Raw genomic sequence first — 26622 nt, forward strand, 5'->3', positions numbered from 1 at the left:
CAATATCTTCGGGTACATTATCTTTTATACACAAAGGTGAATAATGGTGATTGTCTGCATGTGTATATTTTCGATGTTTTACATACTGTCACTATGACATTATTATTTACATAGATTTCTGGGAAGGAGGGGAGCGGGAATGGGGAGTGGGGGGGGGGGGGGCATCTTTCTCGGGCAGTTGTAAAGCTATAGGTCACTGAAAGCGTCAAGCTCTGGACTATAGGGCCGTGTGTTTAAATCCAGCTCTCGTTATTTCAGCTGCGACTTTAAGCCAAGAGATATACTGAATACCTGGCTAACGTCGGTGAATTACTGTGGCCTTTCTCCACCCATAAACTTGACCGCAGTCTTGTAAGACTCACAGCATTCTTGACCACGGCATTAAACACCAGTCAAATAAATAAATATTATATTTTTGTTACCAGATAGTTGGGTGTATCGGCCAATGATTTTTGGCAAATGGTCTCACGTAGCAGGTGAAACACGCCATCTTATCAGTTTACCTCAATTAGGGTTATAATGAGAATATAAATGCTTAAATAGTAGCAACTTAGACACACTCTAGCAACATGTCGTAAGCAAAAGTAAGTAAGAAAAATGCACTGATATTAAATGCATTTTAGTTGACGTCACTGGTCAAAAATACTGTGCTTAACGAACTGTGCAATCCAGTATATGTCAATCACGGATCAAATAGGGGCTTATTTTAACATTCTATGCCTACATCAAAGAAGAGACGGCCACATCGGGCTGTACACGCCTTTGTAGAATGGCTGTTTGCTTCCACAAAGTCATTGTGTTCTGGAGCCATCACGCTCCACCGGTAAAACTGTACCGGATATGTGAATGGAGAGTTTAAGCGAATACTGCCCCGTGTTTTACTGGATCCCGGTACAATTTCCTGTCCACTTTCAATGTCAAGATTCAGCTCTGGCGTGTCACGTGCTCTAACGTGACAATCCCAGTACTCTACGAGACCTGGTACTGGTTACTGATGCGAAGAGTTGTGCTACAGAAAATATGGAAATATTCGACCGGACGAAGGTAGGACACCGAGTTTGGGTCAGATAATCGTCGCAATGAGAAAAAGGGTCCACGCTGACTATCAGAAGACCACTATTTATTTTTTTCACCATTCTTAAAATCCATACTGAAATTTTTGCTTTTTAACCATTTGTGAGTGAAGAAAATCAGGGGGTAAACTAACAGCCTTTGGCAAGTTACTGACAAATCTTTGCTCCGTGTCATAGAAAGATATGCAAACTTTAATTTATTGTTTATTTGATTGGCGTTTTACGCCGTACTCAGTAATATTTTCCTTACACGACGGCGATCAGAATGAAGGTGAGAAATCGGGTATAAAGCCCGGGGAAAACCCTCGGCAATCTGCAGGTTGCTGGCACACCGTTCCACGTCCGGCCGTAAAGGAAGTCAGCAGAACACTTTATTAATGGTTGAAGACAATGTGATACGTCAGTGGATGTTAGGCTGCCCAACTGATAACACAGGCCTATTAAGCTCTTTATTCTCACAATGGTTCCAATGCACAGTGAGAGAGAAGGAATCCACAAATTCCCAGCCCAAGGCCATGTTTGACTCTGCGCCTCATTTATCCTAACGACTGACATATACAAGTATCTTAGCCAGTTGACCACGATAACAACTAATCCTTTATGAATGTGGCATAACCGGTTCGCATCTGGTTTCCCATAGCTCCGTTACAGCGTGAACATGTTTGTCGGGTATCAGGTTATCTGGTTAATTTGTTGAATTACGATCAGCTCCGGGCATGCTTAGCTCCTAATTCCTCCAACCTTGTGAATAAAGTCTTGAAGGAAATGAATTACTGGACAGAATCCCATCCACATCGGAAATCCATTGGAGCTGGGTGGAAATCCATCGGTACCATTCAGAAATGGGTTGAAGCTGTTCGGAAGGCATCAGAGCTCTTCGAAAATGCACCAGACTTGTTCGGCAATCTATCCGAACTATTCGAAAATAGTGGCCCTAATTATGTCCAACTCAGATATCTCAGTTTTTCTCCATGGCTGAGGTGGTTAGCGTACCAGCGTGGCGCAATAATTCCAGGAGCCTCTCACCTATGCAGATCAAGTTATGCTAGCTTCCTCTCCGGCCCTATGTAGAAAAGTCCAGCAACCTGCGGATGGTCGCGGGCTGTGTCCGGTTTCTTCCCACCATAATGCTGACCGCTGTCGTATAAGTCAAATATTCTTGAGTACTATCTGTGTACTATCTTTTGCCTCTTATTATCAAAATATCGACACAGCTTGCCCCATTCAGCAAGCATGAAAACCATATGAAAGCACGACAGAAAGTCATGACCCAGTATACATCATTTAATACACAGAGTTGTTGACGCGAAGAAATGGAATATGCAAACATGTAAAGGTCAAATTAAGGTCAAATAAAATGCAACCTTTGTTGTGCATTTACACGAGATGTGCGAGAACGCTTACAATTCAGTGTAACAACTGCGCTTCCTGAATTAAATCTTGACGTTTTGCGAACACGTGTGGGATTCGAAGATGTGACAATATTCGAGGCCACGGACATCTGGGTATTTGTGCCTACATGCAGTATTCAAGCAGGCACAGTGGTGACAATATTGTTAAGATGATATGGAAATTATTATACAAAACCCTGCTTCTAGTTGACAAAAGTCCACAGCTTCACTCTGTTGACGTTCACACTTTACGCTGTTCGGACTGGTCTTTTGTGTAACATGATAGAATCGTCAGACATATTAGGCATAATCCCTTCCATTGCTGTTCATTTCCCTATACTTTGATTTGCTTTATTATGTTTCACTTTGTCGTCAACCTGCCGCTGTCTCATGTGAGTGAGGTGCCCGTATGTGCGCCGATCTGCAATTCAGGAGCTGGTCTGCTTTGCTGCGGTGCCAGCTACCCGTTAGCCAAGAACGTAGCCTTGGCGCTCAGTCTTAATAATGGCGATGAAATCCTGCAAATTTAGCATCTTCCCAAGGACGCCTTTGTTGCGAATAAGTCCGTGACTTCTATGGTTTCGGTGTGTTGAGATCTGGACAGTTTTCTGTGAAATCGCTTCATCACTTGGCAAAAGAGACCGAGAAATTTCTTGTAACCGTCTCGGAACTGCTTGTTAGTGTAGCCATAAATGATGCTGTTCAAGGAGCTGTTCCCGTGACCCAGTTGTACGACAATAACGTGAGCCACCATCGGCAACTTGTCCTCGGGGTCAGAGAGCACGACGCATGCGTATGGCGTCCAACAAAAGAAGTAGACGAAGAAGACGAGGAAGAGGGTCCGGGCAAGCTGGATTTCCTCTTTCTTTCGAATACTGACGAGTTTTTCCATGTTGGACATGCTGTTAGAGGCTTTCCCTTTTCTCGATGACTCCAGCGAGAACTCCCTTAGACGGCGTTGGGACGCTCGGACGTACAGGTAAATCCGAAGATAGCACAAGAACACCAGAATCATGGGGGTGCCGATTGCGAAGAGGCAGAAGAACATGGTGAAGGCGTAACTTGCGAGGCGAGAGTAGCTGCACATCATTGTCTTCATGTCGAAGTTATGGGCGCCCCAGCCCAATAAGATGGGCATCTCCATGACAACAAAACTGCAAGTCCACAATCCAAAGCACATGAGCAGGGTGCTACAACGGGTGTAGATACGGGAGTAGACCTGGTTACGGCATAGAAAAACGTATCTACAGGAGAGAAAAAGAGAGGGGAAATAAAATGGATATTGAGATATTACTGTAAAAAAAAAATGCAGGTATCATTTTGAGCCCACTCAATGTGGCTGTAAAAGTATATCTACAGTTTCGGTGAGAAATGAATATATAAACGACAACCGTGATACTCAAAACATTAATCTATTAATTTTAACAGAAAATCTCTTGCCTGAACGATTCTAGAATGTTTGCTCTACAGATTGTTCTGTTAAATATAACACACAAATTCTGTTAATTTAATATTAAGATTCTGTTAGACTAACTGGATATTATGTTGAATATCACAGAATATTATGTTATAATAATAGAGTACATTCTAGCATCACTCAGACAGCAGACTTTGTTAAAATTAACAGATTAATATTTTGATTTATTTATTTATTTGATTTGATTTGTGTTTTACGCCGTACTCAAGAATATTTCACTTATACGACGCCAGCCAGCATTATGGTGGGAGGAAACCGGACAGAGCCCGAGGGAAACCCACGACCATCTGCAGGTTGCTGGAGAACCTTCCATTACGCTGCGCTAGTGCGCTAACCAGCTGAGCCACAGAAGCCCCTAATTTTTTGAGTGTAGATACAGATTTACTCCGCATCTAAATACAATGCAAAAAACTAATAGCAATTCATATCACATAGTACGCCAATTTAGTATGTACATCTACAGATGATTGCTGGATATTAGTTATGCATCACTATTATCAATATAATGTCGAATTCACTGCTTTTATATATTGCCTGAACTTTTTGCCGTAAATTTACAGCACTTTTATTGTTTTTATAATGAACGTCAGATTCAAATCGAAGACATACCCTCTAAACAAAACTCTACAGACGTAGGATTTGTCCAGTTTATGCGAGTCGTCTGTGGCCTCGTGGGTTTCCCCGAGCTCTGCCCTGATTCGTCTCATTAATCCTTCACTTCTTTGTTTATTTGTTTATTTGATTTTTGTTTAGAGCCCAAGACCATCCACAGATTGCAGGCAGACCTTCGCACGTATAAGTTGAGAGGTAGCGAACATGAGCTGAACTTGAACTCACGACGATCGCATTGTTGAGAGGTTCCCGAATCATTGTGCTGTGCTCGCACGCCAAACACAAGACCACGGGCCCTCTTCTCCCATCATAATGGTGGCCGTCGTCGTAAAAGTGAAACATTCTGGAGTACGGTGTTAAACACCTCTAAAATAAATACACAAATAGAAATACAGAGCTTTCTTTTTAACAAATGTCTTCATCTACATCATGTTTATACTCAACAGTTTCTGTTACTGTGGAAAAAGTGAAACGAATCTAACGTTCAGTATTGTTTTACGTTTAGTGAAACACCCTCGCTGAAGACTTAACATTTTCGAATTTTATGCTCGGATGAATTAATCACCAAGAAATAACCTTGGAGACGATAGGAAATTACCGTCCAACAACCTTAGTTCAGATTTATATCTCTCTTTATATTTTTATATTTTCGTCTAAGTGAATACAACATCTCCGCGATGACTATATACTGACTGCTCTAGCATTTGCGGATACGCAAATATATTTTTTCGAATGTTTTCAGTTTTTGTTTTCCTCCGTCACTGACAATGGTGTAGTTTACGACGTGGCTTTCGGGTAATTTAACAACTTTAGTGTAATGAATGATTTGAAAAATAACACAAAATCAAAAACATTAAGCTGTCAGGAAGGATAGGCAGCCAAACAGAAAGTATCGACCATTGTTTTAAACATTTACCGTTATGTAAACAATCCTTTACACCGTGTGTTTATTAGGCGTTACAGATAGACATAACATAAAACAGGCTGGAAAATACAGATGTGAACAATAAGGTAACTCACTCCATCAATACACGGTTTTATTCTAAATATAACTCAGGGTAAATCGACAACATCCGTGGTATAAGCATAACCCGAGAAACAATGAAACGTTTCTTATTTACCAAAGACGGATCAGTGCTTAACCGGTGAGATACAGAATGAAATGAAGATGACTTTGTTACGTTGTATATCAGTAGTACTTCGGACATAGCCTGCAAAAGTATCGTGTTCTATACGCATGCCACACACGACTGTGAACCTGAACAAAGTATACACACAGTTTTTTTTTATAGGTTGGCACCAAGCCAGGCCATCCCCTGTAGTACCAACTGGTTACAGCTTGGAACAGGTTGGCGGATGTATTTTTGCAGTAATAAACTACCTTGTACTAAACGGATTCAGAACAGCTTGGTTATTTGATTATTTACTTATTTGATTGACGTTTTACGCCGTAGGCCTACTCAAGAATATTTCACTTATACGACGGCGGCCAGCATTATGGTGAGAGGAAACCGAACGGAGCCCGGAGGAAACGCACGGCCATCCGCAGGTTACTCGAAAACCGCTTGGTTACTGTTTGTCTTTGAACTGAAAGGTAAAGTCAAGCATATCCATCTTTTTACTAATGTGTTACAACCTACAAATACTGCGCGGATTTCTTTCCTAGCGGTACCACTCATTTCAGAGCCAATCCTTAACCAATTCGTAATACCAATTATTGTTGAATAGTCATAGTGTGCCAGTGGAACCTTTCTATGAGGATCTCACCAATGTCACACCAACCCGACTTTAGTCATTCAGTTTGAAAGCTCGAATCCATCTTGTGGTCGATGAGACCGTACATCAAAACATTTGCAACTGTACCTCGTCTTATCTATCACAAGGCACTGCAAGCCTCCGAGAATCACAAGCACCCTGGTATCAGTGGTTAACAACAAGCCTGTGTCATAGTCACGCGGCGAATCGAAACAGCTTGCAGAGACTTTTACAAGAAAACACACTGCGAAAGCTATGCTGTGTAAGTGTCCACATCGTAAGTGAGAAACCTGGGTTCAAACCTGGGAAGATGTTGACACTCTCTTATCTTATCTCTTATCTTATCATACAGTAATAAGTTAGTTACTGGTCACGCTGATTGGCGTCCTTGGAATGGCGTTTTAGTGAGGCAGCAGTGTATAAGATCTAACGTAACATCAATGTCCAATCTGTTTGATGATCACCTCACTGGAATGTGATGTCAGACAATAAGGTTTTCAACATTGGGATGGACCGACAGAAGGTGTCTCTTCAGGTCTAGTTATGTCAATATGGGGATCAGTTACCAGATCAGACTGCAGTGGAACTGATCTTAGTTCAGAATCAGTCAGGAACAAATTATATATGGGGAGTTTCTACCAGACCTGATTTCAGTGACATTGGTGTTACATCAGATCTAGTGATGGAAAAGACAGTACAGGGGGCAATTACTAGGTCTGACTTTAGTGAAATTAGTGATACATCAGATCTAGTTATGGACAAGTCAGTACACGGAGCTTCTAGCGTATCGAACCGATTTTCTTGTTGGTTGTTTTATTTTATTCTACTTGTTCTAATTGACATTGTTAAACTACATAATCCTGTTTGGAGACAAAGTTCACTGGCTTGGGTGAGGTCATAATAATTTAAAAAGAAGTGGCATGCTGATTAATGGAGTCCATTATATGTTTCCACGTAGAACGACAATGTCACTGGAATTCTATTTACCTAATTCTGATTAAGTCATGGTGCTAAGGGGCATATAATTTGTGAACAGTTAGAATAAGAAAAGCTAGAGGCCATATTTCACCAGTAATGCGTAACGACTTGCCAATATATATATATATATATATATATATATATATATATATATATATATATATATATATATATATATATATATATATATATATATATATATATATATATATATATTTATTTATTTATTTATTTATTTATTTATTTATTTCATTGTTGTCTTACGCCGTAATCAAGAAGAATATTTCCAGCATTATGGTGGGTGGAAACCGGGCAAAGCTCGATGGAAAATAAACCCACGACCATCCGTATATTGCTGACAGACCTTCCCACCGAGAGGAAGGACTTGAAATCACAGTGACCGCATTGGTGAGAGGCTCCTGGGCTATTACGCTGTGCTAGCGCGATAACCAACTGAGCAGCAATTTAGAAGAAGCAGACTTAGTTGAAAGGTCAGCAAATATAATATAAGATCTGACTTTACCGAGACAGGAAAGTAGCAATCATTGCAAATCTCCATCCCTTCGAGAAAAAATATAAACAGGTCTAACAAACCTTCGTATGAATACAATTATGCCTGGCATCATCAAAGAAATAATCAGTCATAAGTGTTTAATGATATCGGAATAGCACGTTCGATTTTGTGAAGTGAAATTCAAAACCAAGTTTCACGGTGTACACGTGATTGATGCCAGCTTGAGTTAACAGAGTATTGTCAAAGAAGTGTCTCTCGTACTGTCGTGTTTAATGAAGTCATTAATAGGCCTTATATTAAACTAAGTCCATGTTTGTGTGAAAAAAAAACATAATGAAATTACAGAACCGCGGAAAGAATATTTTTTTTAAATTCCCTTTTCTTGAGGCATTAAGAGGGAAAAAGAGAATTAAAAGAATTAAAGGAATTAAACCTGCTAACTCAAGGGAATGTATTTTCTCCAAACTTTAACCAACCAATCAAAATGCGAATATCTAAAATAATAGTTTTTCTCTGGCTACAAAATGGTGTGAAATTAACGGAATTTAGTTGTTTTCTTATCCTTTTGTGCCCTGATAAGAAAAGGAAATGTATTTACTGAAAACATTTTCTCGGTGGAGTGAACCAATAAGCATTCTGCAATCCACGGAATAATTTTTCTATTTGTACCACTACCATGGAGGATATCGTATGTTTTATTTAGTGCAAAGATTCTTTTCCGTTCACCAAAGAGAAATCCGCTAACACAATTTTCCCAATTTAGTAGTCAATAAGAAACTATTATTTCAATTATATGCACTGTTTTTAGTTGGCTAAGAGGTGTGTGTGTGTGGGGGGGGGAGGGATTTTCCTCTCGTTAGCTGTATTTAAGTTTCTTAATATCATTTTTCACTGGACCTTCCGCTGTTCTATTAACAGTACCAAGGTTGGCACTTTCGCTCCTGTTAATTAATTACCCAGCTGGTACCGTGGCGTGTGGCCAGAGGCATAGTCCAAGATCAATGTCACCGCCAGTAGTGCCTTCTGACAAAAAGGTGATTGATTGAGTGTTTGACGCGGTACACTGCAATTTGTCCATCTGTGTCGCAGCGGTGATAAATATCTACATCCGTTAGACCTTTAACATCAATCGGTAACACAGAAACAAGGACACACGATATGAGGAAACAAAAAGTCTTTATCAGCGAAGCGACAGGAAGTCCTTATCAACCTGCAAGTGATGGTTCAAACATGACTGAAAGATTGTGTACGTAGGAAATGCGATTTTCTTTCAATACAAATAGATGTATACCCTTTGATTAATAATAAAAGCTGCATTATAATATTGCCAGCTGTGCATTTGAAGGATGACCGACTGTGAAACATTTTCTTGTATTTTTTTATATATCAGTAAAATCCCAGTATTTCATTCACTGGTGAAAATGATATATTCACTAATTAGATATCATTTTTGTTATTACATCTTGCTATTACACAGCTAGAGACCATGACCCATGACCCAGGGCCGTGAAATCTTCGTGGACCGCATCGCAAGGACGTGCACTTCCGCCCAATATATAGATCGCCAAAAAAGAGGTAGAAATTCTTCATGTGCTTAATTTACGTAAGTACTTATATTGCTTTAGCATTAAGCACCTTTCTAGAATGTATAATTACTTACAGACAGCGTTTAAAAATGTGAAAAGGTTTTAGGAGCGAGGACGTGAACGAAATTGCAACGCGTATAACTCAAATCAGAAATACGACAAAGATGGCACATTGCTTACTTTTTCACGGATGCAACAGATAAACTGATACGCACTTATATACATGTACAGAAAATGTCAGGATATAAATAATAAATAGAATATTGCACAAAGAAGGTTGAATACCATAAATATTGTTCTCGTGAAAGGTAAAAATCATAACCCATTTCCACCTCTCACTCAAACAATATTTATGGTTTTCAACCTCCAATGTGCAGTATTCTCTATTTATTATTTATATAAAGGTGAAATATCAGGATTTCCTTCACTGATAAAAGTGACATCTCACTCGCTATAGTGAGTGACGCCATGACGTCACAAAGAAACATTTTGTTTGTGAAGTCCAATCCGAGCTTAGCAGAATGACGTCATAATACATGTTCAGTCAACTGTAACATTTCTTTTGTCACATAACAAGATACGACATCATACAAGACGTCATGTGCGCCGTCATTCTATATACACAAGTCTGGGAAGGTTTACAGCCAAAAACATTGCTTAAACTTGTTCAAATACACAAAATCACGATATTGTCCAAATATAAATAATGAATAGAATACTGCCTAGTGAAGGTTGAAAATCACAAATATTTTTCGAGTAAGAGGTGAAAATGATAACCAACTCGAAGCTTGGCGTCTCCAGGAGGCCGATATATCATTTTCACCTCACACTCGAAAACCATTTATGATATTTAACCTTCACTTGAGCAATATCCTCTATTTATTTATGGGAGGATTCCACACACGGTTCAAAACCGTGAAGGTATTCGTGGATTGGGACGGTTACATTTTAAGTATTACCTCTAGAAATTAGGTCCCCACGATGACCAATGTTCTGCAAGTTGTAGCAAGTATCCTAGCTGTTTTTATAATACCGATGTTCTATTTTCAGCATTTTGAGTAATTCTAGACCAGCGACGTCTAATGATTTACCACTATTTACGCATTTACGTGATAAGTCAGAATAAAACTCTAATTGAGGTATTTTGACACGAGCCATATTTCGCACGTTACGTGTGAACATTTGCCAGCTATCACACTGTCATCCCGTCTTTGGTTTTACTCTTTGCATGGTGTTGTCTTTTATATTATAAAACAGCATGGAACATTCAACTTTTGCCGCTTTATTTAATTTCATATTACTCAAAAGAGAAATTGTGGCTATAATATTGCCGAATCAAGTTCAAAAATATAAAATGCATTTCTTTCATGAAAACTAGCAGCAATGAACCATTCAAACTATGGGAGTATACCGTCATTGATTTTTCATATCTTAAAAAAACATTATATCTGGTAAGAAATATTCTATAATTTAATATCATCGCTTCTTTAAATGTTTCTGTCCTTCAGACTTTTGCTTACTTCCGGAGTCACATGGTTTTGTATTCTTTCCCCAGGTGACACATTTATGCAGGCTATAAATCTCCTTTATTATTGTAATGTTGTTGTTTTTTTCTTTAAACACAGTCAATCATAATTCTTATACTTGCACATATTTCTTAAAGCATCTAACTGATATGGGAGACGACTATCTGGATTATATTACAGTTCAGGTGGTGCCGACAGACAACAAGTGTGGCAAACGACTTGGTCAGTTACCTTTGCTTTCTTACTCTGAAGACGGATACTTTTTTCACAGAACACACGGCCAATTCTTGGACAAACAAGACTCAAATGCAGTTAATCTAACTGGTTAGGGAGCTTAGCTTTTCAATTAGTCATGTGCCTGCCATGACTGTCAACAGACAAGAAAGAAAGACGTGATTTATCTCAAATCACGACCTAATTAGATCACTGTTTGTGTTAATTCCGTTTTCTTTTTAGGAATAGATAACATTTTGTGTGATTGTTGATTATAACGGTTCCGCAGAATTAACAAAATCTTCCCATGATGAATTAATTATCTCGTCACCTTCTAGAGATAAACGTTGTGAATTGTATTCCCAAACCATGGTTAATTAATTCTCACTATATCATAATCGTTGCTTCGAAATATTGATCACACAGATCACAGTGACAATAAAATGCATGAAGATGATGCCAGAAGCACACTGATCGTAGCTCTCGGTTTAGATGCTATGTTTAAATTTCTGTATTTACATACATAATATTTTGCTGCTCGTATGTGGGAAGATCTGTACGTCTGTAGATCTCCCGGGCTCTATCCTCACCTCACCCATAACACTGGCCGACGTCGAACAAGTAAAATATTCTTGTGTAGGGCGTAAGACACCAATCAAGTAAATAAATATGACTACTGTACAAATACATTTACACACGATCCTTTTAGCTGTAACTTTACATAATATTGGTGCTTATACCTTTGGAGCACTTTGTCAGAGAAACAAGGGGCAATGTTTTACTTTTCAGTGCACCTTGCTTACGTAACCAAGCAACTGGCTGTAAATTTACAATCTGAAAACAGCTTTTCATGTACCGAAATATGCAGTGAATCCCAAATTGCCGGCAAACTATAGAAGCACACCATTTGTTATTACAGTGTGATTAGTATCGGTTAAAGGTTCGAACCCAATTGCCGCTGACTCGTTTACGGTACCGGGAGATTTGTCAAACGGCTATTACAACATTTAACTTTGTCACTGGTATTGGACGAATGAATGATAATAGCTAATAACACCACATCGGCGGGGATTGAACGGGTACATGTTAGGTGACTAGCACTCAACCTGACATTAAGCTCATGACGTTCACACAATGGCCAAAAAACATCATTCGATCAGAGATAAAAGTGCCCTTTGAGAGTTTAATAATTGATGACATCAATGAAAACCTTTCATGATGGCGTGACTTCTTCGAATGGCACTGGACAAAGGCTCGAAACGGTGCACAAAGAGGCCAGTTAAATGGAATGTGTAGCGGAAGGCCACAAAGAGCATTGTGTGTATGGATGTAACATGCATGATCTATTTTTCTTCACGACTGAGTAATGCGAACAATGGGCTAATAACCAGCCTAGAGCTTATACTTGTTTGCACGCTACACGTCTACACGAAATCACGAACTATAAATCAGAATTTCTACCGAGATTTATTTATTTATTTATTTGAGTGACGTTTTACACCGTACTCCAGAATATTTCACTTATACTACGGTCGCCAGCATTACGTGGCAGAGCCCGAGGGAAACCTAGGACCATCTGCAGGCTGTTGGCAGAAATTCCCACTAACGACAGAAGAGGAAATCAGCATGAACTAGACTTGAACTCACAGTGATCGCATTGGTGAGAGGTTTCTGGATTATAGTACTGCGCTAGCATGCGATCCATCTGCAAAGATTTATCTTCTTCTTGGATCTTCTGTTCCCGTTTCTGTCAAACGTCATTGTTTTGTCACCATTAATGAGACTTGATGTTATGGTTTCCAATAGCAATTCAAAAAAATAATAATATTTATTAACAACATTTATTGAAGCCGATTGTTTTTGTGTTCCTCAAGAGCGTACATGTTGCCGTCGGAGAGATAAGGATTTTTTGCGTGACAATATAGGTAGGGGGAGGTGTTTCAATTTTGTTCCGAATTTCAATTTGCACCTTGTCATCCCTTTGATAAATATCTTTCCTCCCAAGAAGTGCTATACCTATAACGAATGAATGAGTCACATTAAAGTTTCTCTAAAGATTATATTCTTTGTCCTATTGTCTTCACCCTGTAGTCAACAAATACAAGTCTATCTTCTTTATTAGGTAGTACGCGGGAAAGTCTGCATGCTGATGGACGTGGATTTCCCCCGAGCTATGCCACCATTATGCTGGCAGCCGTCGAATATAAGTGAAATAATCCTGAGAACGGCGTAGAACTCCAATGAAATAAATAAATAAATACATCATTTTGAGAGGTGATACGTAACCGCTGCAGGAAATCCGATCTCTAATCATTTTACCTCAGTTACGACAAATAAGTAATACGTCTAACTACCAATCCCAACATCTTCGCCTTGTGAAATCGGCCCCTGGGTGATTTAACTCGTGGAAAGCACGAAATTAATGGAGCCTGGTTCGGCTTATAGTCTTGTCCACCGGTGTAGCGTCCATGCTAAAAGCGGAATATATGAAAAAAAGTGTATACAAAGAGCTAAAACTGATCATCTTGAATTTGTTTCGTACATGGGATTATTTTGTTGTATTTTATTCTATAGTTTCCATGTGGCATCACTTACATCCTGGTAGTTGACAGTTCTCTCCTCTTTACTCATCCGATCTTCCTACGCTGGCCAGGATCCACAAATGGTTCTGTAGTCAGTACCCGTTTACTTGCCACGCTGCGAGGTCTTAACATGATATTTGCGATTTTTTAGGACTACAAGGATCCCGTTCCACAAAGCAATCGCAGGCCAAATTGATGCTAACAACAATATAAAGGTTTGTTAAAGGCAAATTTACTTTGGCTTGCATTGTAACTTTGTCGAACCCGTTCTTAAAAAAATAATGCGGTATGTGTAGCTCAAACATGTGTAGGTAGCATTTGTAAAGTGAGTGTAGTTGATTTCGTTTAAATATCTCAATTGTGTCGAACTTTATTGTGATTTTTGTACTTAAATTTGCTTCTTTAAGCCAGTCTATTTTACAAGTGGATCGGACTGAAGAGCAACGGCAATGTGCGCTTCCTAAAAATAACTTCAAGGTGTGCTTTGAAGAGATGAAGAGACCTTGGCAACGATATTTAGCTTCTGCGGGTGACTATTTTGAAGGAGACAATTAAGACAATGCCTTACAATACAACTCCGGGTATTTTTCACCAAACGTTCTATGTAATTACATAGAACTCAGACTATACTACAGACTTGTAGAACAAGACCATGGTTCTTGACATATAACATGTTAAAACCGTATAATGTGGCCAGCCTACCGGAACTACTTATGCGCGAAAGCTTTGTGGACCAGGGCTTAGGGTCGGATGAGTATATAGATGCCGGAAAAGATGACTGTAGCCTTGAAACTACCTGCGTCCGGTTCTAAATCCTTACAGGTAAACTGGAACTCGCGCAGACATAACCCTGACAGGTTTGTTTGTTTGATAGGAGGTTATGGTCGCTTTCCACCATTATTTGGGTTGTCTCCTTGTAGCAGGCCAGATCTTTCCAATATCTCCGAGTGCTTCTTTTTCCATGATTCCGTCCTAATTTCGTACTTTTATGTACTTTCTTAGTTCCTTCGTGGTATATTTTAAACGTCATTTTCAGAAATCGCCTTGCAATTATACTGACCCTGAACTTCCATATTGGCTTGTATACGAATGTCTGTTTAGATGCATAGTCAAGGCTGGCATGTTCATAGTGCTGTAAAGCTTTGTCAAAGACATCGACACAACAGACACAAACTGAGAAAACACTAACCTGTTAAAGGCTATTGCTCCTATATTCCACAAGTAAAACGACACAGCTGGGAAACACTAACCTGTTAAAAGCTATTGCTCCTATATTCCACAAGTAAAACGACACAGATGGGAAACACTAACCTGTTAAAAGCTATTGCTCCTATATTCCACAAGTAACAGACACAGCTGGGAAATACTCACCTGTTAAAGGCTATTGTTCCCAAATTCCACAAGAAACAGACACAGCTGGAAAGCACTAACCTGTTAAAGGCTATTGCTCCCAAATTCCACAAGTAACAGACACAGCTGGGAAACACTAACCTGTTAAAGGCTATTGCTCCCATATTGCACAAGTAACAGACACAGCTGGAAAACACTAACCTGTTAAAGGCTATTGCTCCCATATTCAACGAGTAACAGACACAGTTCGGTAAACATGAATTGATTAAAGGCTGTGAGGCTCATATTCCACAAGAAAGAGACACAGTGGGAAAACGTAAATCCATTTAAGGCAGTGGCTCCCATATTCCGCAAGAAAAAGACACAGCGGAGAAATCATTAACTTCGTAAAAGTTATGGCTCGCATTTCCCACAAGGAATAAGCACAGCTTAGAAAACGTTAATCTGTTAAGGATTTTTAATTCCATATGCCACAAGAAACTGACGTCACTGAGAAAGCCCTCGCATGTTAAAAGCTATGGCTCCCAGATTAAAGAAGCATCCAAGATCTCATGCTATACAAGAAACTGAGAAAACACTAACCGGTTAAAGGCAATGGCTCCCATATTCCACAAGGAACAAACACAGCTGGGAAGACAGATTCCGGCAACCACGTGACACAAGATCTCTTTGTCCATGAAAAACTTGGGACCACCGATAACACCTGGAGAAAAAAAAAACATACACACAGTTTGTCATTTGCTAGATAGTATGTTTACCATAGCTTCGAACGCGTCCTCAAGCCATCTCCTGCAGAGAGTTTAAACTCTGCACTCTGGCCGGTATAGGTAGACCTGGGGAGTCGTGCTCCATACCTTAAAAGAAAAGGCAAAAATAGACCAAATGTATCCAAAATAAAGTTACCTTCCTATTTTGTAATGATGCATAACCGAGATATTGCAAAGCATGCAAAATCACACACACTGAGAAAATCGAAGGCGCCGCCACGTTCCCTGTTTTAACCATCCGGGCGCGAGTTGTTTCTACAGCCCGAAAACTCTGCTGTTTCCGCGGGGTTTCCCCCAGGTTTCCTTCCACCACAATGTTGGCCGTCGCAGTAGAAAAGAAGTACGGCGTAAAAGAACAATCAAACAATGTTTTTAAAAAGCTACGTGCGGATCAACCCCGACCTTTGCCTGGACAGACAATTTCTTGATCCCCCCCCCCCTTCCCTGTTCTTACTTTGTGACAAGAAGCCGTCGACGGCAATCAAAGGGTCATTTGCGCGGTCTTACAATCGAGTTAAGTTGTCTTCCACCAGACTGGTGTGTAAGTCTAAAAGTCACATACAAGTGGGTGAGTTTGTCATGCAGTTACTCGCCAATGGTCGGTGGGTTATCAGTGGCACTCTCGTTACCTCCACCCATAAAACTCAACGTCCATCGTTTAGGTGAATAACCTTTAAGGTCACACCAGGGCACTGATATTCTTTACTACATATGTAGTAAATTTGACAACTACAACCTCAAGATTCCCTAATTTTCGCGTGGTACAATCACATGCAGCTTTCACTTTTCTCTACAACATATCATAACATCAACCCAGCATGACCACCATTGTTTTGAGTTGTTGAAAGTGAAGTCATAGCTTATCCTGGTAACCTCTAAAAAAATTAGCAAGTAACACTGGCCAAAAAGATTTTTCAGTTTTATCCAAAACAGAAAAAATTCAAGCATATTTTAACTAGGTCCAAACTAACAGTGCAGAAATGCATAATGTATCGACAACCTATGATGACTGTGTTGTAATATTATCCAATCAGTGTTCGAGCAGTCTTCAGTTCGGAGATAAATCTTGGACCCAATTACGCGCATTGCGCATGTGTAACCTATATGCCACAGTATCCCATGGAACCATAGGACAACTCTGTCGCTCCTCTAGAGGCTCTCTACGTTGTCTTGAAATTATGATATAGTCGTTCTTACAATGACATATGCAATTAACAGAATTGTCTCCACTGAGTAAAGCTGCCTCTGACTAACATACAGTACGTTAGCATCATATGCCATGTTTAGAGATGTTGATTTACCTCCTGTTGTGTTTCAAGTCATGAAATCTGGTTTTTACCATACCTGAATTGTGTTTGAAGTCATGAAGTCTGATTTTACCATACCTGAACTGCGTTTGAAGCCATGAAGTCTGGTTTTACCATACCCGATCTGTGTTTGAAGTCATGAAGTCTATCTTGTGTATCTGTAACTACTGCACCTAGTTTCTGGTCTAGATCGAGGTATCACCTGATTTAAGCTCATTTGATTCTCTGCGTCGAAACAGATATTCTCTCGTGAACCGACAGCCGCAATGGATTTTCAGGGTAAAAACTCGCAAGACCAGCTCAAAACAAACCACCAAGAACAAAGAAAGTATACAAATTACGAAACTGGGACGAAATCAAGCAATGAGAAGCAGTCAACAGTTTCCAAAGATGATGGAAAGACGCAAGGAATGGTCTAGGCCAATGAATGAAATCAGTATCCAAATCGTATCTAGCATACATCTCCGAATCTTGTTTTCCCTTGCACCACTTTCTAATGTATGCATTTCTGTAAAATTGAGTTTTAATGTCGTCACATGGCGATTCGGTGTGTGTTACATACATCGTGTTCTTGTGGCAGAGCGATTCCATGCTGTCACATTATAATCCACAATGTCACATTATAATCACTCGGGGTCAACCAGTCTTGTTTCCTTGCTCTAATCTCGTTAAGGATGTTAACTACGTTAATGTTTATTAGCCAGATGGACGCGGTCAACCATACTTGTAAAATTCACAGTTCACAGTGTAACTATATACACACGAGCTCCTCCCTAAAAAAGTATGATTTCCATTTGGCCTGGGACATTTGTAAAAGTTTCACAATTACGTGGTTCGTTTTTAATCCCCCACTTGTCGACATCATAAAAAACTGTCCGCCCTCATATAAGAAAAGAATTCTTAAGTGTGGAATTAAATAACTGTGAAATAAATAAATGAATCAATAATCTGTCCGCAAGAGGGGTACTGTTGCTGTTACATTTCGTTGGCCATGCATGAGACTTGTTTTTTCACACGGTATATATCTTTAAACTTTAATCGAATGAAAATTCAAGCTTAATGCATTTTATAAGTCGGAACGATAAATGCACCGTGTGAAAAGGGCTTACGTAAAATGATCTAAAGTTTCGCCCTGGGATTCTGAAGGTGTATCCCATAATTCATTGCGTTGATTGTGGTTTTTACTGACTGGGAGGCCGCGGAAGAGCATCAGGGGATTATACTAACAGTTCAAGGATGTTATAAACAAGCCCACGCTTCACTGAGCAGTGAAGTCTATGCTCCTACCACCAACAGTTCATGTTTTCCTCAGTTTTAATCATTATAATTTTACTACATGTACTTCGCAACAGGTTGCTTGTTTTATTGTCGTTTCTGGTATTTTGTGATAAATGGGAATGTAACAGAAAACTCTGTGGAGGTTAAACGTGACTACCCAGTGCGTTTTTAAACTGCAGGGCTACATATAGATACAAGCGACTTACAATCACACGACTCGACATTTCCACGTGTCTACCCATCGATAATCAAAGCGATAATCTTATCTGTCGCTAGTGACACGTAAATCACGTCTGGACAAAACTGTATACAGGAAATCTTCAAACACTTTGTTTATAAAGCCAGTGACGGGTGTTGTGCGTCACTCCTAATATGATAACAACAACGCCTGTCTGCCGATACGCCAGACTCGCTCACAGTGCTACCGAAAAGGGTTAAAAGCAAAAGTTTTCGGAAACCTCGCCTGGAGTATGTTATTGTGTTTATTGGGGGTTCCCGATATAAAATCGCGGGAAAAGGAACTCTGCTGCAATAGGAGAACAGTTCCGACTGTAAAGAAACGAAATGTTCGTGTAGACTGAAAGTTGATGACAGATATTTCTCCGTGAAATTTGTTTTTAGCCAAAATACATTTGTATACATATTTGCACACATATTTATTCATAACGAGGGCTCTCAGCTGACAACCGTTCCCCAGATAACGGCCTGATGTGACTTCTACGTCTAACCCGAATAATTGGTTCGTCTGCAGTGTACATTGTGTTTATTTCTTGATTGGTGTGACCATTCTTTCAGACATTGTTTGGAATTTAAAGGTTTGTAATAGACATCAACTGTCTTAATACTTTCTTTGAATTTCAGTCATGGGTGTATGTAGAGATGTATATGTAGGCCTACGAGTCGGGAGACCTGCACACTTCACTGTCCGTGACTGGACCACAGGTGGCGAGGTTCAGCAACCAGATAAGTGCCATGCGGGCTAATGAACGCGGTGGGGGGGATGGGGGGGGGGGGCTAATCACCCTCTTTTGTCATCTTGCCGCCAACTCAGATCGTACGGAAGTAAACGCAAGTAACTAACGGGCGAAATGAAACGGCCATTTATCGTTATAAGACCGTCATAACTATGCCATTGCGCATGTATCTGCAAGGAAATCTGGCTAACAATATTCAATCTAGGGTACACTGACCTACATAAGGCTGTTGACATAGCGCTTAGGGCAATCCATGGTTTATTTTGAAGCCTATATATCGCCTATAGATTGCGTGCATCATTCATTAGAATGGAAACGCCATTAAACAAACTACCACCAACTGTCACCCTATATGTCTCCTGTGTGTAAATTCTTAACTTTATACCTACATCGCCAGACTTCCGGCTGTATCCATTCAAAGAAATCAAGTTTCTACAGCGGATGGAATGACTGTCCAGACTTTTGTCCTAAATTCGGAATCGAATGTTCTGCCTTTTGTAGATGGCCTCCCTGTTTGCATTGCCCGCAGCTATATCTGCTTGAGAGATAAAGCCAAATTTCTCAATCTCTCCTTTGACTGGTCAGCTCAAATGTGACGTATAAAGCAGAATAATTAAGTAAAGAGAGACGCTGCTTTGACAACGCTCAGCACATTAGAGGGTTTATCTGTATGTCACGACGCGTGAACGATTACTGACCGAAAGGCTTCACAAGTATTTGCAAAAAAGGTGTGTACAGTCTTAATGTTTTGAACTGAACTACGTGCACGTACCACCGAAAAAGCGTCGACATGGGTGGAATGGGTATAAGACGTCTGGGTATAATTCTGTTCTCACCTACTTTAAATATTAAGTTAATCATCACACGAGAGATTAATAAAAGGTGTAGTCTGAAGAACGTGTTAAGCCCAATATTAACATACCCCAGAGTTCTCCATATGCACGGTAAACGTACCTACGGCAAAAAGTAAGTGGAATTTAAGTACACAAAATAGCTTTTTGACATTATGGTTGAATAATCTAGGTATCACAATCAGAAAACTAACATTGTCACGAATCATCAAGATTACCATAATCAAATATTTAAATATTTTACAGCATGTATTTTAAAGGAAAACAAAAAAGGGTATTTTGAGACAAGGTTTTTCACTCATCTGATTATGATTATCTTTAATTTTAAAGCGCGTTTCTGACCATCGCACACCAGGGGGATTTTAAAACTAATCAGTAACATAAAAGCCGCTTTTCGTCAAAACTTTACACTACTTAGACATCAAGTAATGACTCCTCCCAGCACTTCCACTGATACCTCTGTGGGTTTTGGTGTTGTCAAGCATTTGAACCAGTCAGAATGGGTGATTCGTTACTCGCCTTCTGGCCTTTTAACAAAGCGGGTCAAGCGTCACACTTTATACATCACATTTCTCCGTTTATATATTCTCGCAACACACATCGGTATATTAGTCCTACCGCAAGCACAGCAGCGCCTCTATTTGGGTCTCTTGGCTAATCCGAGTCTCTGATTTCTGCCTCAATGTAGATACCAGTGAAAAAGCCAAGTTTACTTCCCGGGAAACACAGAAGCAAAACTTCCATGCGCCCCTGTAGTGGGTATGCTGATAGTAGATACAAGTAGATCTTGTCAGCATGGAGCTGCTGACAGATAGGATTGAGACTGGAGTTACTTTAGCTCTAGTTAGGGACAAGCCACATATAGCGAACTGCTACCGCGCAGTACTTCATTGAGGCTGGAGTTACTTCAGATCTAGTAAGGGACAAGCCACATATAGGGAAATGCTACCAGATAGGTCTTTATGGAGACTGGAGTTCCTTCAGATCTTGTTACGGACAAGTCACATATAGGGAAATGCTACCAGATAGGTCTTTATGGAGACTGGAGTTCCTTCAGATCTTGTTACGGACTAGTCACATAGGGAAATGCTACCAGATAGGTCTTTATGGAGACTGGAGTTCCTTCAGATTTTGTTACGGACAAGTCACATATAGGGAAATGCTACCAGATAGGTCTTTATGGAGACTGGAGTTCCTTCAGATCTTGTTACGGACAAGTCACATATAGGGAAATGCTACCAGATAGGTCTTTATGGAGACTGGAGTTCCTTCAGATCTTGTTACGGACAAGTCACATATAGGGAAATGCTACTAGATAAGTCTTTATGGAGACTGGAGTTCCTTCAGATCTTGTTACGGACAAGTCACATATAGGGAAATGCTACTAGATAAGTCTTTATGGAGACTGGAGTTCCTTCAGATCTTGTTACAGACAAGTCACATATAGGGAAATGCTACCAGATAGGTCTTTATGGAGACTGGAGTTCCTTCAGATCTTGTTACGGACAAGTCACGTATAGGGAAATGCTACCAGATAGGTCTTTATGGAGACTGGAGTTCCTTCAGATCTTGTTACGGACAAGTCACATATGGGGAAATGTTACCAGATAGGTCTTTATTTAGACTGGAGTTACTTAAGATCTAGTTAGGGAAAATCACATACTGTGAACTGTTACAAGATCGGACTTCAATGAGTTTGGGTAAAGTAAATATGTGCTACCATTTATCTCAAATGTCATAACTAGCTAAACAAACATCATAAACCGTGATGTAGCATATAACATAAAACAATCATTTATTGTAATGTTATACAGAAAACCAACCTCTTACCCCCAAGACTTAGGAGTCTTTCTTTCTTAAACATCATTTAGTCAACTGCTGGTCAGCGTTTTGATGTTATGCTTCGTTAAATGTGACAACACAGCATTCTGAGTAATTCTAGACCAGTGACGTTAAAATAAAACTTTCACTGAGTTAAACTGACAAGAGACCGGATTTCACCGGACCTGACGCGTGGTATTTCCAACTATCACATTGCTGCAAACTATACCTCTCGATGGTGTCGTTTTGTTAGCTATATTTCTGTAAAGTGCTACATCAGTCCTAAGAGACTCCAGGTTGAAATATTAAACTGAATATGAAGGATATCCTATGGAATGTAGCTAGCACTGCGGTTCAAAAATTTTACGTTGAATAACGCTATTTAACCCCTATAAGTGAAGAGTCCGGAAAAACAAAATCTTGTAAAATTGTTTCTGTAAAATTTTCCTGATGTGACGTAGTAATATTGCTTTTGTGACGATGAATCAGGTCGATATGACGTCGCGAAATGACGTCATGCGCGTTTGAAAGTACGACGTCATTTATTTGCTATAAGTGAGTGATGGGTGACGTCAAGTGTTCTTGAAAGACGTCACACTAGGCAAAATTGGAAACAGCAGAAAACTTTTGTTTCCGTATTATCCGTCCGAACTAACAACAACGGCTTCAATACAATGTGTTTTTTCTACAATTTAAGACAGCAATTCAAACTATATCGATCCTTATCATTTAACCTTGTCTTTCATACATGTATTAACACTAAAGTAGCTCTTTAACTAGAATGACCAGCAACATGCAGATGGTCGTGTGTTTCCCCGTCTTTATCACCATAATTTTTGAAACAAAATACCAATCATATGAAGAAATAAATAAGATTTATACGTTGTTTGTGACATTACTGGCAAGGCTACCATACATGGACATCGACCGTTCGGTTTCGCTTGGCTCAAGTGTCTTGGAATTGTCTATTGGTAATTAATCGTTAAAGGGTCGATCTGCCTGTAGTCAAACTAATTTCGCCTCAGGAAAGTTACACTTCTCGGCTTCTTCCCATGACAATTCACATTAGAAATCGACCTTTTATGGACACTGGATGATCGTACAAAGGAAGCATTCAACAGTTACTGTGGCCTAAATGTGTCTCGTTTCAAAACAACCTGCCGTTTTCTGGACTTCCATCAAGATGTATATTGTGGAAGAGATCGAAGCCCTGGCTAAATACTTCGTGGCAAATGTCATCCCTTTCCTGCATTATTGTTCGCATCATTAATTCAGTCATGATCTACACGAATTTATACTACAGGAAAAGTGAACAAAATCTTCTTATTATTTATTTATTTATTTATTTTATTGGTGTTTTTACGCCGTATTCAGGGATATTTCACTTATACGACGGCGGCCAGCATTGTGGTGGGAGGATACAGGGCAGAGCCCGGGGGAAACCCACGACCATCCACAGGGTGCTGCCAGACTTTCTCACATACGGCCGGAGAGGAAGCCAGCATGGACTTATAATTATTTAACACCATATTTGCTTATTAGCATATTCGATCGCTGCCAGTTTTATCGGGGGGAGGGGGGGGCATTTAGTGTATTAAACCATCCACCATTTGCAAGTTGCTTTCGAGCCTTCCCATGTGTGAGGTACAGATTAGCGCACCATATTTGGTGGAAGAGAAGATGTCTTTAACGAACGTTACCCGTTGCAAAAGGCCACAAAAGCGTCATCACAAAGGCCCTATGGGCAGCGAAAGTGGGAGAAGCTGAATGAAGTAGAACTTCATATAAAACGACATCAATATCGCAAATGGCCACAGTTCACACCCGCGCGGTTGTATGTACAGTTATATTTATTTATTTATTTATTATTTATTTGATTGGTTTTTACTCTGTACTCAAGAATATTTCACATATGTGACGTGGTGGAAGGAAACCGGGCAGGGCCTGGGGAAACACACGACCATCCGCAGGATGCGGAAGACCTTCCCACTTACGACCAAAGAGGAAGCCAGCATTAGCTGGATTTGAACTCACAACGACAGCATTGGTGGGAGGCTCCTGGGTCATTGCGCTTTGCTGGCGTGCTATCTCCCCCTCGGCCACGGGGGCCCCCTGTGCAGTTATATGCGCTCCGCCCAATTACATAAAAGCGCCATTAACATCATCTTGCTTGCTACACCTTAGACTTCTTGTGCTTCGTAAACACGATTCAAAATATTCTTTTCTAAACTTCACCTATCTTGGTTTATTGATAAGCTGTATTAGAGAACACCTTCAGACTTGCTGAGCCTACTGGCGACCCCAAATACACCCGATTCACACAAATAATAACCATGATGTTTTTGGTCCGTTCTCGCCTTGAGCCTGGGTGAGTGAATCGCCACCGGATCCCCTCCGACAACCGCAGCTGCTCATGTGGGCATTCCGGGATGATTACACACCTTTGCTTCATGCGCGAACTAGTAACTACAGAGAACACAATCAGAATTCCACTTTACTACAACCCCAACCTCCCCTTCCTTTTCAACCGAGTATTTGCATAGCTTTTTTTTCAAAATTAAACACATCGGACTAATCACCAAATTAATTCCTTGTTAAATTAAAACGCCAAAATAAACACAACGGAATAAATACAGGCGCACGACTGGCTTTTCAGGTAGAAATTCTCAAAGTCCTCCATCTTTCAAAATGCACCTCGAAGGAGAGTGCCTTAGTCACTTGGTTTGTTTGACCAAGAAAAGCCAACATGGCACCTGAATGAGTAAACATGGAAAATGCTCCGCTCCCAGCACCCACAAACAAGTTGGACAAAAACTTCCCCAAATATCAGGGGTGTCTGAAACAGAGAAATGAAAGGTAGCAATGTGTATTTACCTACATCACTAACCACTCCATATTCCACATGGTAGGTAACTGCACTGAATTGCCACTTTACATCCAAGTCAGTACATTTCGGGTTAAATATGCTCAAGGCACCATGTGGTCCACGGCTATACAAATAGGAAATGGTTTCTGCTATTTGCCTGTTTCAGACCGGTCTGAGTGAGTGGGAACATTTGATCACTCAATAGGGTATCTTTGCTCGATCGGTGGTGACATAGGTCCAAACTAAGTCCCCCACTGCTGTCTCAGAATGAATTACTAAGACGTGTCCATTTCCCCTTAAGGGTGAAAAGGCTTTTCAGTGGCATTTAATCCGAACTCAGACATTATAATCGTAAAAGAAATTACTCTGACTTACCCACAAGACAGAATGGGAATACCATTGTCGTGACGACCAAATCCGCAAGCGAAAGGTTGACAATAAACATGTTGCCTGTGGTTCTCAGGCGCGCAGATACGAGGACAGCCCCGATCACCTGCAGAAAACAAAACGATTAATTGACTGATTGTTCTATTCATACCTTGGCACGTTTTCTGGGATTAATGCGTCATTTACTTAAGAAATAATGTTCGCATCAAGGTAGTTTAACGGTAGTTTTACACCAAATCGATGTGGAAGAGTTTATATTTTAGGCCGAGGTGGATAGCGTGCCAGCGCGGCGCATTGACCCAGCAGCCTCTCACGTGGTCCCCCCCCCCCCTCCCCCGGCTCTGCCCGGTTCCCTTTCACCATGTGTCGAATGAGTGAAATATTTTTGGGTAGAGCGTTAAACACCAATAAATCAACAAATAAAATAAATAAAATACAATATCAGTGAGAAATCCAAAGTGAAAATGAATTCAGGGAAACTCAATATGCAGGTATGCCCAAACAAACATGTTCCTATTTATATAGAAGATATATAAGGTTGATGTAAACAACAATTACAAAAATTAAGGCATGACACAAATAAAAACTGCGCTAGACTTAATAATGCCATTAAGCTGCAACCCGCGCACGAACTCGTCCCTATGTATTTAGCCATTCATGTGGAAATGACAATCTTGTAATAGTAGCAGGTGCAGAAATCTACAGATTCATCGTAATCTCTGCACTTATGTATCCATTATAATTTACAACTGGACACTCAAAGCAGCTGGAGCTGCATTCGGGATACGAAGTAATACCCTAGTATATACAGATGAGGAACTGGTAATCTGGTTACCATGACAACAAGGTTACCATGGCAACCAATGGACAAATGTTAAGCACGACACATCTTAAGCGCTGTATTTTTATATCCGTCAAAAACTCGGATACAAATGGCGGGGACGTGGTGTCATAATACAAAATTTAGGGCGTATGGAAAAGAAAAAACAACAGAAGCGTAAACCAAAAAACAGCAACAAAAAGTACCCGTCTTGAAAACCTGTTCTGGGCAGTGACATGGAGCTCTTCAGACTTGTGAGCGGTACTATCCTGGATCCATATTTACCAAACATCTTAAGTCAAAACTTTGCATGCAGATTCTTTACTGCAGATCAATGTAACTACAAATTTGAGCTTTTTTCTAGTGTTGAGTTTGGCACTTTGTATAATGAGTTGCTTGATAAACACGACCCAGCAGCGTATCCCCAGGTGACCCAACTCATTATTGTTCGGATTCCGACTTTTATTGGACTGTTTAGTAACTAGGGCACGCAA

The 26622-nt window shown here is 40.1% G+C and overlaps 1 protein-coding gene across 1 annotated transcript in view; it reads right to left on the reverse strand.

Annotated features, from left to right (window-relative positions):
* Positions 1-2990: 2990 nt before the first annotated feature.
* The window catches only part of LOC135480891 (melatonin receptor type 1A-like), a 32622-nt gene continuing 8990 nt past the window's right edge, over positions 2991-26622 (reverse strand). The window contains exons 2-4 of the mRNA XM_064760820.1: positions 25297-25414; positions 15640-15760; positions 2991-3708 (exon numbers count right to left, since the gene is read on the reverse strand). Coding sequence (XP_064616890.1) covers positions 2991-3708; positions 15640-15760; positions 25297-25414 — 957 coding nt within the window. The remainder of the gene's footprint in view (positions 3709-15639; positions 15761-25296; positions 25415-26622) is intronic.

The sequence above is a fragment of the Liolophura sinensis genome, chromosome 13 (genome assembly GCF_032854445.1).
Source record: "Liolophura sinensis isolate JHLJ2023 chromosome 13, CUHK_Ljap_v2, whole genome shotgun sequence".
Lineage (NCBI taxonomy): Eukaryota > Metazoa > Mollusca > Polyplacophora > Chitonida > Chitonidae > Liolophura > Liolophura sinensis.